Source organism: Anoplophora glabripennis, unplaced genomic scaffold, assembly GCF_000390285.2.
Source record: "Anoplophora glabripennis isolate ALB-LARVAE unplaced genomic scaffold, Agla_2.0 scaffold133, whole genome shotgun sequence".
Taxonomy (NCBI): Eukaryota; Metazoa; Arthropoda; class Insecta; order Coleoptera; family Cerambycidae; genus Anoplophora; species Anoplophora glabripennis.
The window spans coordinates 635529-653325 of record NW_019416244.1 but is presented as its reverse complement, the minus strand read 5'-3'; the positions used below and the strand labels follow the sequence as shown (position 1 = coordinate 653325).

At 32.3% G+C, this 17797-nt stretch overlaps 2 protein-coding genes across 3 annotated transcripts; one reads left to right on the top strand and one right to left on the bottom strand.

The window, feature by feature from the left end:
* Positions 1-133: 133 nt before the first annotated feature.
* Positions 134-11712, top strand: LOC108904457 (ATP-dependent RNA helicase DDX54). 2 transcript variants are annotated; one of them, XM_018707032.1, is made up of 12 exons: positions 134-198; positions 262-461; positions 517-684; positions 738-1093; positions 1146-1314; positions 1372-1582; positions 3570-3784; positions 3840-4043; positions 6823-7139; positions 7196-7331; positions 11283-11424; positions 11484-11712. In XM_018707032.1, exons 2-12 carry the CDS (start codon positions 276-278, stop codon positions 11666-11668), a joined length of 2289 nt encoding a protein of 762 aa, XP_018562548.1. In that variant the 5' UTR covers positions 134-198; positions 262-275; the 3' UTR covers positions 11669-11712. The 2 variants fall into 2 exon arrangements, with proteins under 2 accessions (XP_018562548.1, XP_018562547.1); XM_018707031.1 differs by having other exon boundaries at positions 183-461.
* Positions 11713-16038: 4326 nt separating this feature from the next.
* LOC108904442 lies at positions 16039-17615 on the bottom strand. The gene is made up of 5 exons (XM_018707004.1): positions 17517-17615; positions 17135-17463; positions 16880-17079; positions 16645-16825; positions 16039-16593 (listed from the first exon to the last, which is right to left on the bottom strand). Coding segments are annotated over exons 1-5 (1050 nt in total). The 5' UTR covers positions 17519-17615; the 3' UTR covers positions 16039-16255.
* Positions 17616-17797: the final 182 nt, after the last annotated feature.

Below are 17797 nucleotides of genomic sequence, written 5' to 3'. Positions count from 1 at the left end.
ATTTTGAAAAAAAAGAGTGAAAATGATTATAGAGTTTCAGTGCTTTCTATATTGTATTAGCTTTCACGGTGAATAAAAAAATATTACAAGTAAATAACGTGACTCAAGTCACGTGGTTCCCAGTTTCCCCATATTTTCAAGTATAAGTTCTCGGGCCATGATCAAGATCATTAACCTGCAAATAGTGCAAATAACCAAGTATGAAGGTTATGGTTTATCCGAACATTTTTTGATAATTTTATCACATTTTTATGTTTTAAGTCGAGTGCAGCAAAATGCATGAAGTACCTGGTTTTGCGGATCTAAATGCAGGGGATGGACTTAATAAGGATGTGGACGAGAAAGTTAAACAAAAACCCGTAAAGAAAGGTGGAGGTTTTCAATCTATGAATTTGAATTTTAATGTTTTAAAAGGTATAATAAAGAGAGGCTACAAACAGCCAACTCCAATCCAACGAAAGGTAATTGTAATTGATATATTTTATGTGTACCTTTTATGTAATAATTTTATTTTAGACGATACCGCTTATTCTTGAAGGTCGAGATGTAGTAGCCATGGCTAGAACAGGAAGTGGTAAAACGGCAGCTTTTCTCATACCCTTGTTTGAAAAGCTTAAATTACGAAGTGCTAAGGCGGGCGCAAGAGCTCTTATTTTGTCTCCAACAAGAGAATTGGCGTTACAGGTAAATCAGTTGAACTTTGTGTAAAAAAATTATATTAACCTATTTCTTTTCAGACGCTTAAGTTCATAAAAGAGATTGGTCGTTTTATGGGTCTAAAAGCAGCTGTCATTCTGGGTGGTGACTCTATGGATGACCAATTTTCTGCTATTCATGGAAATCCAGATATTATAGTAGCTACACCTGGTCGGTTTTTGCATGTTTGCATTGAAATGGAGCTGAAATTAAACAGTATCGAATATGTAGTACTAGATGAAGCCGACCGGTTATTTGAAATGGGGTTAGGAGAACAGTTGACAGAAATAGTTCAGAAATTGCCAGATACCAGGCAAACGGTGTTATTTTCTGCTACGTTACCTAAAGTATTGGTTGAATTTGCTAAAGCTGGCTTAAGTGACCCAGTCCTATTAAGGTTTGTTATTGGAATATCAAAAAATTAACAAATACATGCATATTTGTTCTAGATTGGATGTTGAATCGAAATTACCGACAGAACTTCAGTGTTGGTATCTCACTGTAAGGGCGGAAGAAAAATTAGCAGCACTGTTGGTACTTTTAAAGTCGTACTTAGATTCTAAACAACAAACGGTGATTTTTGCTGCTACAAAACATCATGTTGAATACTTGCATATGGTAAGACGAAGCTAAGTGAATTTTTAAGTTTTAAATAATTATTAATTTTTGTTATAGATCCTCGATCATGTGGGAATAAGTAATACATATATTTATTCTAATCTGGATCCATCCGCAAGAAAAATTCATGCTGCAAAATTTAGTAGTGGGAAAGTGAAGGTGCTTATCGTAACGGATGTTGCTGCTAGAGGTATAGACATACCGCAGTTGGAAAACGTTATTAATTATAATTTTCCAGCGAAAGCTAAATTATTTGTACATAGAGTAGGTAAGTACATACAAACATTGCTTATTATTATAAGCAAATAATCAGTTTAATTTTGGAACATAATAAATAAAACGAGAATAAAGTATAATTCTAATAATTATTTCTATGCGTAATGGTTCAGAAATATTCTTGTCTCATACTTTACAGAACTAATTAAAAACTGTTTCATCAGTCTGGAAATTTTCTTTTTCCAGGTTTTTTTAATTACGCTTTCATTTTTCAATATATTGCTATAGTCGTTACGATATCAGTTGGAATCGCATGAAAACATTAAACTCGTAAACTATATGGAATCCATAGGCGTCCAGAAAAATTTTGCCCTGTCTCGTCTAGATATTCTATATTCCGAGCTATGTTCTTATTTAGTTGACGATATTTTCAAATTTTTTGTAAATAATCTTCCCGAAGTGCAACTATACATTGTGATTCCATAATTACCATACAATTGTCAAGTTTTCTATGTTTAAAACCGCATTGTAATACATGTCGTAAAGTATCTAAAGATTTATAATTATAATGAGGATAATCTCTTAATTTATCTCGAATCATGTTTAAAGTAGGAACTTTATTTTCTTTATACATATTATAAATTGTGCGCCGTATCACATCTATGGTAAAATCGTCAATATTCTTTAATTTTGTATTTTTCCGTTTCTTCTTTGTACCGTGATTAATAGCGTCTTCTTCTTTAATTATACTATAAATTGTCGTTTTTGATATCTTAGTTAATCGCTAATCCGTTTCCTAATTTCTTTATCACATTGTTCACTATTTTCTCTTTTAAAACATTCATATATATTCAAAATAATACGTTGACTTTGAACTTGTAAATCTTTGTTTTTAAACTTTGAGTTTGTTTCGACGCTTTCGACAAAAACCGGCTCGACTATTTGGGGATTTTCCCGGGTCATTTCGTTATCTTCCGTTTCAAAGGGTCTCCAGAAAGCCATGCTAAATTACTAGATAATTACATATATAATATTTATTTTAATAACTATTACCTTTTACTGGTTACGATATGAACAAATAATAATATTAACTAATAATTAATAATACATATTATACCAACAAACAACAAAGCCAAGCACTGATTTCCACTGAACTGGCAAAACCAAGTGAACAGCGTTCGACACTAAACTAATTATAGAATACCATGCAAAAAATTATGTATGACCTAGTGGACCAATACAGGTTTGCTTTGACGACCAGCGTGCCGCCGTCGATTCTACATCAGGCGGACTGGTCTACCAATACCGAACTCGCCCAATGGCTATTCAAGTATAAATTAAGAGACAGATAATGGCTAAAGCACACGAAGAAATTTCAAGAGAAGTGCAGATGTTCCTGTGCTTTAAGATTCACGGGTTCCGATTGATATCGTAACAACAATAACTTGCGTTTTTTCGACATTAAACTGTTTTGTGAATCTTCGGACATTTAAATTATATTGTTCGCTGGCTGCAATAATATTCAGGATATCTTGAATAGATAGACGCTTTCTTTTTTGGAAATCCATATTGGTACTATCATAGACCAATATAAAATTAGACAAAATATGTACCGAATAACACTTTTCTATTTCTCTCAGCACACTTAATTTTGCAATGATTGTGTATAGTCATAAATTTAAATTTGTTATATATATACAGCCGTACAAGGGTACGCATAGGAGCAATAAAACCAATCTAAGTCATTCACCAGAATTAAACGAATAATAGTTGGTAGATACATACATTAACTAGTCTGTCCGCTATTGAACATATATTTTCATGTCTTCTTAAAATATAGTCTCTGCATCCATTTTATAGAGGGTTCATTATTAAAAAATGATAATTTAAAAAAACTCCGTTGTAAAATCCCATAAAAGGAAAATTGTTTGTTATTTAAACTATTTAAAGTCATCCGCTATTCAGAGATGGTATCTGTAAGCAGAGGTTTCACTGTAATAAACGCTTAATAACTTAATTTTTTAAATTTATTCTTTAAGGTCGTTGTGCCAGAGCTGGCAGGTCAGGCACAGCTTATTCCTTAATATCTCCCGATGAATACGCCTACCTACTGGATCTACACTTGTTCCTGGGCCGTCCGCTTTCCATATCCACCCCAGGAAAAAAAGACGGAGTTGTCGGACGTATACCACAATCTCTTTTAGAAGAACAGCAAAGTTCTTTGATAACTCTACATGAAAATTACGCAGATTTGGTAAGAATAGTAATTGCCTTAGTATGCTGAGAGTGCAGCAATATTTCATTTTTAGGTCAGTTTGAGGAAAGTAGCAGAAAATGGATACCAACAGTATATTAGATCCAGACCCGCCGCATCTTCCGATAGTAATAGACGAGTGAAAGAGCTCCCTTTGTCTACTTGCTCGATTCATTCGATTTTTAGTAAATTTGGAGAAATCGCAGAGGATGAAAGAGAGAGTTTGCTGGACAAAATGAAGAATTACAGACCACAAGGTGTAAGTTTCAATTATATTATATTATTTATTATTATTTATTATTGTTACATCTATTAATTTGTTAGAAAACATGTGTGTCAGATCGTAATTTAATATTTTGAGATGATCTGGCCGTTCGCGACGGTTCGATTTGAGANATATTATTATTATATTCAATTATTATATATGGGGCATTCCACGCCAAATCGGACAGTTCGAAAAATTTAAATTTTCGATTTCCTTAATTTTTTGGATATTTTTTAGTACCCTTCAAAGAATCCTTTCTGGGAAATTGTGAGATTTTTTTGATTACTTGTTCAAGATATAAAATTTTCAAATTTGTTTGATCATTTTTCCAAATTAATTAAAATTTTTATAACATTTTTTTTTAGATAGCCTTTAAAGATAAAAATAAAAAAAATATATTCAATGTGTTTTTGATTCAGATTTTTTATTTTGAAATTATATATTGTATTTTTGTGAAAATATTTTATTTCAAACTATTACTCTTGTAATAACTTATAGGACCTGTCCTGTCGTGGCCCCTCCATAATTACTATTTTATTTTGATTTTTAAAAATTAAAAAAAAATTTCTAAATTATAAGTACCGATTTTTGTCACTGTATACTCTTTTTTACTTATTTTAAATTAATTTTAATACTTTTTAATTATTAATAGGTGTTTAAAATCAATAAGTAAACGTTGTCTATTTATAAACAATTATAACAAACGTTTTTATTTATTTTCGTGTTCTTTTAAAAATTGTTTAAAAATTATTTTATCACTGCTATTTTTTGTTGCAAAGTATGTTTTTTATTTAAATAATAGTATCTTTATGAATTTCTATCCAATTTAAAAAGAGTTGCACATTTTATGAATATTACTGTCAAATTTTTACCTGAGAAACACTATTTAGATGCAAAAAAAATTAGATTTGCGTTACAATACAGCCAAACTCAAACAAACCCAAAATTTCATTGAATCATTCCATGGAACAAAATATTATTTTGTAAACTAGAATACTCCTTAGCTAATATACAGGGTGATTCACAACTTATCCAAAAAAATTTGGGAATAGGTGCAGCATGAGCAATGGAATCAATATTGTAAAATCCTTATAGTTTCCGAGAAAAAAAATATTGAAGTTATAGTACATTCAACCACTACATAGCTGGACAACTGTAGTCTCTAGCGTCATTCGCCACGTGGCGTCAGCAACTCCGAATACTGAAATCGGATTTTGCAATCGTCGTTGCGATAGTAGTAATATGTGGTGTTTACAATAGGTTTTTAGTAGTTAGTGTCAAAAATGGTTTGCTGTATAGCAACTCAGAGTTGATGGATATCGTTTTAATTTATGGTGAAGCATTTGTGTTATGGTGAAACAAGACAACATTTGTGTTAGATCATAGAAACTGAGTACAACGGACCCAAATGTGTTTACACGTTGGTGGAACAATTGTTGTAACATCGGGTAAGTACGTCAAATGATTTTATTATTTAAAAACACAAATTAATGTTATTAATTAATAAAGGCAAAAGCAGTTAAATTTGCCGATATAAAATAGGTGCGATAAAATTCTATTTACGTATTTCTTTCCTTGCGAAAGTTTTTGGTCTGTTTTTGTCAGTTTTTGTCACACCGCTATGCCGGTCGCATTGTGTGAGGTCAGGATTTACAGTGGACCAGTTTCCAGTACCGTGCAGAAGTGTATTTTTAAATCATTTTCGAACTGCCCTTTTTGATTTTTTCTTTATAAAATTGTATTTGTAAGGGTCCCCTGTACATCAGAATTTTTTTTTGGATAAGTTCTGAATCACCCTGAATTTCCATTGCTCCTTGGAATCATTGAATGAAATTTTTGGGTCCCAGTGATTGACTTAGCTGTATTCTATCGCAAATCTAATTTTTCTTTTGCATCTAAATAGTGTTTCTCAGGTGAAAATTTGACATCAATATTCATAAGATGTGCGACTCTTTTTAAATTAATAATATAACGATACTATTATTTAAATTAAAAAAATACTTTGCAACAAAAAATAGCTTTGATAAAATAATTTTTAAACAATTTTTAAAAGAACACGAAAATAAATAAAAACGTTTGTTGTAATTGTTTATAAATAGACTTAACGTTTACTTATTGATTTTAAAAGTATTAAAATTAATTTAAAATAATTAAAAAAGAGTATACAAAAATCGGCACTTATAATGATTTATAGAGAAATTTTTTTTTTTTTTAATTTTAAAAAATCAAGAAAAAAGTAATTATGGTGGGCCCACAACCGGACCGGTCCTAAAAGTTGTTAAAAGAATAGTAGTTTGAAATAAAAAATTTTTACAAAAATCGAAAGATACACTCACTTTCAAGAACACGATTTAAAATTTCAAACTCAAAAATCTTAATCAAAAACACTGAATATATTTTTTTTATTTTTATCTGTAAAGGCCATCTAAAAACAAAGATTTTTATAAAAAAAGCTTTAATTTGGACCATTATTAAGAAAGTTATGATCAAAAAAAACAAAAAATTAACGATTTTTTAAAATTATATATCTTTTGAACAAGTAATCAAAAAAATCTCAAAATTTACCAGAAAGGCTTTTTTGAGGGGTACTAAAAAATAACAAAAAATTAAGGAAATCGAAAATTTAAATTTTTTGAACTGTCCGATTTGGCGTGGAACGCCCCATATATTTATTGTTATTGTTTATAAATACGTAATCTATCTTGTTCAAACTTCGAACATCTAACATGCTGTGTAAGTGTCTGACGTTTATATCACGTTATAAAATTTTTAGACGATATTTGAAATCTGTGGGAAGAATAAGTCCCAAGAATACCTGGCAATGAAACAAAAAAGGGCATTTCATAAAGATAAAATAAGTGCACATCAGCAACTCATACAGAAGAAACAGGAGGAATTAGAGCTGCTGACTCCCACAAAGGAATCAAATTTGCCGGGCACCAATAGTGAAGAGATTAACGACACGTTCAAAACTGTAGTCGTGCCTAAGAAGAGAAAGATAGAGGATTTGTACAGGACCAATAAGAAGCAGAAGCTCAGGGATGACAACTATATTCCGTACGCGCCAACTGATCGGCATACGGAGGAAGGGTAACTATTAAATTATGTTTTAGTGTTTAATTGTTTGCATCTGATAAAAAATTTAGGTTAGCAGTGAATAACTTCCAAAAAGAAGCCTCGAGCGCTCAGTTAGACTTGGTGGGGGATTCAGAGGATGCGCTGAGACTTCATAGGCAGTTGAAGGTTTGGGACAGAAAGAAAAAGAAAATGGTGGCGCTTCCTGTAAGTACACTAGAAAATATTGCAAAAATTTATTTGTTGTAGCGTCATTGAATTTTAATAGTTTTTGAGATTATTTCTGATTGATAGGTTTAAAATTTGTTGGTACTGAATATAAAAATGTGTAGTGTATTATTGGGGGCGTTTCAGGATTTACAACTTTAAATTTGAATTCGAATTAAATTAAGAAAAAAAATATTGTGTGAAGAAATTTTGGGCATTGAATTTAGGAAAAAATCACGTTTCCTAAAATATCTCTAAAGAAGTTTGATGGAAAGTAATGAAACTTATTCTAATTATTTATCTAAATAAGGACTCATTGAATTCCGATATAAATATATTAACCAGTGGCGATGATAGCAGCAATCACTGTCATTAGGAATCCCAGAAATTTGACATCACTAAGAATTTTATTACATGTAAATCTTACTGTTTTTTTGAAAAAAAAAGAAGATTCCATTTGTGTGAAAATAAAACAATATTTTTAGTACTAAAATTACATTGCCATATTTTCAGAATCTACATCAACATTAGGTATCTGCTAATAAAATTTCTACACAGTCTTTTATAGACCAGGCAATAAAGAGAAAAATATCTAGATTTTCGCGGCCCGGTCCGATTTTAATGCGGTTTTTTGCATTTTGTTCAGAAAGACCGTCGGAAAAAAGTTCCGCCTTTTTTATTACCCAGAAGTGGTGGAAATGCATCGCGAGTGCATAAAGTGCATCTAAAAGTGCATCGAATCCGAGAAACTTGCCAAAGTGCATGAAATACCGCAAAAATTGGTATGAAATCTGAAGTTCTCGAAATGACTGGGAAAATGTATCTCGGGGGTTTTTGCCGGTGCTGATTCCAAATCTGACCCTGCCACATGCGTCCGATGACTATTTCTGATTATTTTGGGGAAAGGCGTTAATCTTCTAAGAAGGATGAATATAAATTAATGGAAAATTATCAATCACGAGCACAGGGGATATTTTTCACCCTCAGATTCGGAATCAGCACCCGCAAAAACCCCCAGATACAATTTCCCCGTCATTTCAAGAACTTTAGATTTCAACCCACCCCCCCGCCCCCTTCACGAGCACAGGGGATATTTTTCAGCCTCGAATTCGGAATCAGCACCCGAGATCCATTTTTCGGAGAACCTTGCAATCCACGTGCCCCCCGCCCCCCAGGCGGCCGGAAGTCGCCCCCCGGGGGGTCAAGTGGACTGGATATATGCATATTCGAATTCTGCGCCCCCCAAAACCCCCGAGTACCAATTTTTGCGGTATTTCGTGCACTTTGGCAAGCTTCTCGGATGCGATGCTCTTCTAGATGCACTTTATGCACCCGCGATGCATTTCCGCCACTTCCGGATAATAAAAAAGGCGGGACTTTTTTCCGGCGGTCTTTCTGAACAAAATGCAAAAAACCGCATTAAAATCGGACCGGGCCGTGAAAATCTAGATATTTTGGGGTAAATCGTTTTTTATTGCCTGGTTTATTAACTAGATACATAAAAAATGAGAATAGTCAAAGTAGACTAGCTTATTAGCCTTAAAAACTTAAGAATAAATAAATCACGAGTTAGTCGAGAAACCATTTCAACCGCTCAGCTATTTATCGAGAGACGAACTGAACGCACGAACTAAACGAACATGCAGCGGTGTGCGGCGCAAGAGGGGAGGGCATAGACAAGCACAATCAAGTCAAAAACTCAAGTCAAGAAGTTAAGACACGCGTGATTTTTAAATTTCTCGATTTCTCGAAACTTTTTTCTCGTCTCGAGTAATGCTAGATTTCCCGGGAATTCTCGACCAGGAACCCTAATTGTATCAAACAAAAATACTCGATAGAGATAACATGCTACTTTTGTAAAAAATCGGTATACAGGGTGCCGTAACTGCAGCAATAGATAGTGTTGTGCTTAAATTGTAGCTCGAATTTTAGTTATTATGAATCTCTTAAAACAACTTAACTTTTAATCAAAATATGGATTTGAAAAATATGTAATTAAAGTACCCAAAGGTTCACGTCGTCCAAATAATCATACGTATTAAAAATAATTTAGGGACTTGTCAAAAAGCAAAATTCAGTAATGTTTAAACGCACAAGTACAAAATAAACTACAACATATGCTAAAATGTCCACCACCATTTTCGATGTATGCACGACACCTTCGAATCCAATTTTCGCATACTCACTGGAAAACACCTGAAGAAAAGGAAATAGTGGTATGCAAAAAACACTATAACATGGTCCAATTCCAGATACCAACAACAACTGAATTGTATATTGCTGGACAGCTTAGTACCTTGTGTTACATGTCGCTCCATTCGCACATTGCTCGATATGAATTTTATCGAATTTTAAATTTATTACAAAGCTAATTATTTTTTTAGAATTAAGCATAAAGAAGTTCAAAAATATGATAAATATTGTATTTTATGGTAATCTATGCACACACTTTTGTCAATATTCCTTAATTAATCGAACTTTTATACATCAAGTTGGAGACTGATCATTTTTTTTCTCGGAAATATTTGAGTTAGGACATGTCATATAAGATTTTTTTGTTTATTTTAATGTATTCTTTCATCTGTTAAAATTAAGGCAGTCTAACTTCTATCACCCTGTATTTATTGTCTTTCATACATAAAACACAAAATAAATTACAAAACTTGAGGGCGAGTGCAGCCTAGCGACTTGGCATTTTTTCATCGATATAAAAGTCGAGTAACACTGATTGCGGTTAGTACTTGGATGGATGGGTGACCATCCAGGGAAGGCCTACGATACTCGTCCTCCTTCTAGTGGCATGTACATAAGAGTATTTACAGAATGAGGTTAGGCAATGAGTTTTTAGTCTTCCTAAATGATTATAAGTCACATGACCAGTAATTTTGTTCGGAACGTTGACAATTAAATTTCGGTGAAATTAAAAATTACACCACCACACAAAAAAAAAGTTGTCTGAAATGTATATGCGACATATGATTTCCGATGTATTTTCGCCCACTGAACACGAATCCGGAGTCAGAATTGCTCCATCACCCTTCAATTTTCAGCAAAACGCTGAAGAATCTTCTAAAAAAGGTAAATTTTCATTTTTCAGAAGATTTTTCAGCGTTTTGCTGAAAATTGAAGGGTGATGGAGCAATTCTGACTCCGGATTCGTGTTCAGCGGGCCAAAATACATCGGAAATCATATGTCGCATGTACATTTCAGACAACTTTTTTTTTGTGTGGTGGTGTTATTAAAACAGTAAGATCAGGATTACATTAAAAACACAACACTCTGTTTCACTGGGTGGTGATTAGTGCAATTTTTCATGGGATTTTATTCAACAATCGCATTAAATGTGAACGAATCATTAACGTTGACGCTAACATTTAAGGATTTTTAGTCTACGGTACCCGTCGTGTAATATTGGGTTGCCTCATCTCGACGGTCTCATGGCTTGTAATCATTTATGAAGGCTCTGTACTAAAATAACAACGAAGAATAAAAATGTTCAAGAAATTATCGAAATTTATGAGTAAACATATTCAATTCATTACTAATTGAATTTTGATTGAGTAAATTACACTTCATGCAAAAATGGGCAGTTTATTGACTAATTATAAAGCAGGCGCACACACTGGCAGATATGAATCTTGAAAACTATGCCAATATTTCACAATCGGAGATGTAAATGTAAACATTTATAATATCCTTGCCGGAAATAATAATAAACGGCTTTATTTGTATATACAGAAGCAAACGTATAGAGTGAAGTTTAGATAATATATTTTATCTTACATTTAACACTAAATAACTAAGATTAACAACTGTCTTTTGAGAAGTTTTGACAAGTTAGCATTTCTTTATTTTTTATGGACGATTTTTGGGGAACTGGAAGTCACACTATAGTGAAACTGAAACTAGACTAACACTTTTAACCCACGAAATGCGTAAATATTTTTTAGAATTCCAAGGTAGGAAAAATAAGAACCGAGTCTGGAGCATGGATTCCTGCCACGTATAAGAGTAACCGTTACGCTCAGTGGAAAGAGAAAACCAAAATTGATCACGACGAAGAGGACGACGAAGAAACCCCAGCTCAAAAAGGTATTACATTGGCATTTTCAAATATGGGTTTGTATTTAATTCCTGGATTTATATTTCAGATATTCCTCACAGTAAGTCTCACACTCACTGGGCGAGACATAACGAAAAAGTTAAGTTACAACAAAGGAGGTCTGAAATAAAGACGACGGACCAAATTGTAAAGGCTAGGATTGTCGCGGATAAGAAAAGGTTGAAACAGAAGAAAGGGAAGGGTAAAGGGAAGAAATCGAAGAAAAAGTTTTAATAGTTACTTTATTTTTAATATAATACAAGCCTCTGTTTACGAATCACTGCAGTTTTATTTCTGAATTTTGAGATGACATTGAAAACTTTCCTTTACAATATATAAAATAGGCCAGGAAACATAGAATTGGACTCGACTTTTTCTTTCGACAAGCTGAATTTATCACTATAGATTCTAAATATTATGTACAATAATATATTAATTTCCACAGTTATAAAAATGGGGGGAAGATTGTTTACAGGATGGTTAATTGTATAATTTTTACATAAATTCACGTTTTTCGCTTATAACTTTTTTCCGTTCATTTCCACGAGAAAACAGTAATGTACTTTTTTTTTTTGTCTTCAAAAGACCTACAAAATTAGCCCTCGAACGTAAAAAAATATTGATTAGATCAAAAGTTATAAACAAGAAGTTTATTTATGACTTTTGAATTAAACATTTATAAACTGCGTTATTATTACCAGAACATTTTGGCATCGCATCCTCTCATTCCTTATCACTGTCTAATAACTCGCACGAAATCTGGACTCGGTCAGTTAAATAGTTTACAAGTTATGGCCTATGTGGAGCGACTTTCGATGGCCCACCTCACAGACTTCTAGCAGCGTCGCCTTCGAGGTGATTTAATTATGACTTAAAATTCTTAAATTTAATTTCGGCAACTTGTCTTCAATCTACTCGTTAAATTCTGATGCTCGCCTCTGTGGTCATGAATTAAAGTTAAAAAAAGAAAACTTTAAATCTAGAGCTAGGCAATATTTCCTGTCCAACAGAATTTTTACAACTTGGAACAATTTACCGGCTTCAATAATTGGTGCACCGTCGCTTAATTCATTTAAAAGTAGACTGAATGCTCACCTTTTGTAATTGAGATTAGTTTTAAGTTAATTCTTTAATATGTTGATTATACCTATTGTGCTGTACATATTTTGTTAATTTTGGGTATAATAGGACGTAAGTCCTCTCCCCTAACCTATTTTGTAATAATAATAATAAACAAATTAACTAATTAGTAGTCTGGACGATCCCGAGCATCTTCCACAATCGCACTGATTTTTTTCATGGTAGATTTCGTAATAATACATAGAAATCTATCAATCATTTTTTTTTAATTTCAAATTTACAACCTGGAAAGTTTATTATTTTTTAGCCTTAATTGCAAAATGGAATATACGATATAGTTATATAGTTATATATTATTACATATTCGGAAAGCTTATGAAAAGAGCTTTAAGAAAAATCGTCAAGATTCGTTGAAAAACAACGGAGTTACAGACTGTCAAATACATATATTATTTTCAAGCAAATTTCGTTTTTTTAACGGCAGGACTATGAATATTATCACCATTTTCTTCGGACTTGCTGTCGTTCGCTTCCCCCACCTTTCCGCCGTGGCACGGCTCGCCAAAAAATCAAGCGACCCACTGACTTGACAATATTTGTTATGCACTTAACATACTTCCACAAATAAAATATTTTTATTTGGTAAAGTACTCGGGTTGCCGGTTATGACAGTATTTTTTTTTTGCCGCTACCAACCTAATTTGTTTAATAATAGGCCGTCAACTTTGACAGTATGTAACTCCCGTTGTTTTTCAACGAATCTTGACAATTTTTTTTTTAACTTAAAACTCTTTTCATAAGCTTTCCGAATATAATATATAACTATATCACGCGGGTGCGTCGTATATTTCATTTTGCAACTAAGGCTAAAAAATAAAAAAAATTCCAGGTTGCAAATTTGAAATTTAAAAAAAAAATTGATAGATTTCAATGTATTATGAAATCTACCATGAAAAAAATCAGTGCGATTGCGGAAGATGCTCGGGATCGTCCAGACTAATAATTAGTTAATATTGTTTATAAGGCCATAACTTGTAAACTATTCAACTTACCGATTCCAGATTTCGTGTGAGTTATTAGACAGTGATAAGGAATGAGGGGATACGATTCCAAAACGTTCTGGTAATAATAACCCAGTTTATAAATGTTTAATTCAAAAGTCATAAATAAACTTCTTCTGTTTATAACTTTTGATCTAATCAATATTTTTTGATGCTCGAGGGCTAATTTTGTGGGTCTTTCAAAGATGAAAAAAAAGTCCATTACCGTTTTCTCGTGGAAATAAACGGAAAAAAGTTATAAGTGAAAAACGTGCATTTAAGTAAAAATTATACAATTAACCAGCCTGTAAACAATCTTCCCCCCATTTTTATGACTGTGGAAACTAATACGTTATTGTACATAATATTTAGCATCTATAGTGATAAATTCAGCTTGCCGAAACAAAAAGTCGCGAAGTTGTCATTTCCTAGCTCTTTTTCCTGGCCTAAAAGAGGAACACAACTATGCGAAATTTTGTACCGACATTATCTATTTTTGCTAAAGAAACAAACGTAGATAATGATTTAGGGGCTTATGGAAAATATAGATTTTTTTTTCCTGTTTATCAGATATTTTGCCACGTGATGAATAAAAAAAATAATTTAAATAAACCTTTAGCCAAATGGATCAGTCGAAGGTTATTTTTATTAAGGGCTCTATAGCAAATAGGCAACTAGCAATACATTTTTATAGATTTTATTACACAGTTTGTCTAAATAAGAATAAATGCACAAATATCAGATTTTCCCCCATTTTAACACAGATTTTCTATAAAATGGAGTTAGTTTGAAACTTAAATTACTTTTTGTTGTAAAGAAATTAGTAATTTGCCGCTTTTGAACAAGCAGCAAACTTTCAAATGAAGTATAGAAAATCTGCGTTAGGGGGGGTTTTTATGCGCAATTTTCAATGAATTTTTTGTTCAATTGTTTAAAAAATCTAAGCAAGTTAGAAACGATATCTCTTCACTGTACTACTCATACAAGTTTTCAGGGTGCGAGACAACTGGCAACACATTTTTTTTAAGCAAGGAAAAAGAAGGAAATTTTGTTATCTTACGTTTCCTGAACTTTACACGACTGTTGAACATACAGATAAACGCATACGGTATTATAAACATACCCACACCCAGCAGAATGCTTTTGGGATACTATTTATACATGAATTAATAAGAATTATTGAGTAGTTTTATAAATCAATTGGATAAAACAGGAAAGGTACATGTTCTGATATTTTATATTATCCGTCATCTTTTCATGCCGAACAATTGAAGAAATCCTTCGTATTTCAACATTTCTATAGTTTGGATACTGTCGAAAAGAGGACGATAGTCACAGTTGTCGTTCTAAGGTATTTTTTGCCGAACCAGAGCCGGACTAACTTCAATATGTTTGGGAGAGCCTATTATTTGTGCATTCATTCATATTTAGACAAACTGTGTAATAAAATCTATAAAAATGTATTGCTGGTTGCCTATTTGCGATAGCGCCCCTTTAAACTATATTTGTCTAACCAAAAATCTCACACTGGTAATACCTAAGGTCCGGTTTTTTTTGTGATTCTTGATCGAGCCCATGTTGGTGAGCTGTATCTGTGATTCAGATTTCTGACTTCTGCTCACATACACGGGTATTCAGTCATCGCGTTTCTGATGTAGATAAAATTTATTTCAGAGGAATCCTCTGTTCCTCTGAACAGACTATAGCAGATAGGGTGCATTGAATTCATTTCGAGTTTGTCTCGTGGGCCGTTTCTTGAGAATTTTTATTGATTTAAAATAAATAATTTTTTTATTCAATTTTCCAGTAAATCTTCCTGTTTACAGTCCTGTGTATTTTTATAGTTTTTCTATCATCTTTCTCTAAAAGTAAGTAAGTAAGTAAACTCTGTTACTTTTATACAGGTAAGTATGTGTTCAAAGTTATTAGAGTTTTGACTAATATGGTTATTAATAAAAGTTTCAAATAGACTTGAGATTATTTCTCACTCCCGTTACGTTTCCCAAAAATTTTGTGAGAATTGTATTTGTCTGTTTTTTCAGTGTGAGATTTTTGGAAGGCAAAATTGTTTAAATAAAATAACCCGACATTCTTTTTCTTTTAATTTTTTCACAGGTGGCAAAATTTTCAATAAACAGAAAGTAAGTAAAACTGTTAAAAATAACAGTACAGCAAATTTTATTTGAACTGTCTTCAAAAGAAAATTGGAAGTACGTGTGAAAGCCTGACACTGTATTTATTATTAATCTTTTTTCAACGTATTTTTAAAAGTATCAGAATAAATATTAATATTAAACATTCACAAAAACGAACGAACCTGAAACATCAGTTTTTGAACCGAAATGGTTTTTAATTTTATTTTGATTTGGCAATTTTAAGTCTCTTGGCCATAAATTAGCCACTGGGCTAAAATTTATACACATAACTACGAACTGTAAACTGTTTTTTTAAATGGCTGTAATATAATAAAGTAAAAGCTACAGCTACATAAAAAAAATTGTATGTATAATATACATCAGTTTAATTCTCCATTAAGATCCTTATAGTTGGTAAACCCGTTCGACAGTCTTATTTCACATAAAATACAAGACCTATACTTGTAAATTCAATAAACTATACTACTTATAAATAAATGAGATGTTCAGCAAATTCATAATTAAAAATAATATAATATTAAATTTGGAAGAACGTTACAAATAAATTATTTCTTCAATTTAAGCTTAATCATATCTTGCCAGGAAGCGCTTTCAACGTTTACTGCACCATTGACACAACTGACGGAAACCGTATTATCTTCATTAATATCCGGTGTCAAAATTATGACATCTCCAAGTCTGTTTATCGTTGATTTGATATTTTCAGCTACATCACAGTCTTTAGCCTGAATCTTGAATTGGACGTAATCTTGGCAAGCATCGGCTAGTTTAAGGTTTAGAGCACCATTCTGGAGGTTTATTTCCGAGTCTTTAGTCACTCTGGCTAATTGGATATCAGCGTGACCATTTTCTATAAGTGCGTCGAGACCACCATCGAAACCAGCTGAAATAATCAATTTATTAAGAATAGAAAATATGGTTTCTTTATATCTACCCAAGTACATATACCCCTTCTTAAGCAAAATTGTACACGTCTTATGAATATTGTGAAGATCAAGATTACCGTTTCCAACTTCGAACAAACTTTTATAAGAATATGCAGATTCGACGGAAATATTTCCTTTATTAGTTTTAAGTTTGAGGTCTAAACCCTGGAGTCTTCCACTGCTTATGGACTACAATATCAGAATTAACACAAACACAATGCCGAAAGAATATTGTGTACTTACACCACTATTAAGTATTTCCGCAGTTATCGTCGAAGCTTGTATAAATTCCTTGAGACGTATGTTGCCGTTGTTAGTTTTCAAATTTACAGACGTTCCTTGAAACTTATCAATAAATATATTGCCTTCATTAGTGTTTAGATGCAATTTGTCACCATGAAAATAGCCAATGCTAATATCTTTTTCTGAGTTAACATAGACATCTGAAAGAAAATATTTTCAGTTTTAACAGGTTGGCTAGCAATTTTAAATACTTACTGGCTTTAACTGGTGCTTTAACACTGCAAAATATATCATTTGGAATATCGTGACTTACTTCCTTATTGTTAAATATTTTTACTTGATTTCCATCAATATCATGCTCTACATTCTGTTCTATGCTTGGATGAACTTGAATTATCAGCTTATCGAGATTGTGATATTTGTGAATATTTAGGGGTTTCACCACTAAATTATATGGCAAATTTATATGCACATCACAAAATGTTGGTACTTCTAATTCTCTTTTAGCAATTGTTACATAATTTCTAAAAAGACTGGTGTGTACAAGTTTAGCTTTGCAGCGAAATCCAAAAAATATGGTTGCCCTAAAAAAATAAATATTAAACAAATCTGAATTAAATAAATATGAATAATATACATTGTTTAATAAAATTTATGGAGCCATTAACCGGCGAATTTTTGGCCATGCCATAAAAAGACCATGCATCAACACAGGAGGTTACAATGAATATCTTTTTTCGTCAACATAACCTCGTTGTATGTTTTGATTCATTAGAACTATCATTAAGCGGTCATACGCTACATTTGATCTACATTTGTTACTAATAGCGTTTTCCATTGGATTTACCATAGATATTTAGACCAGATGGAATATACCTCGACTCTTTCGTGATTCAAGCAAGAGGGACAACTTTTTGT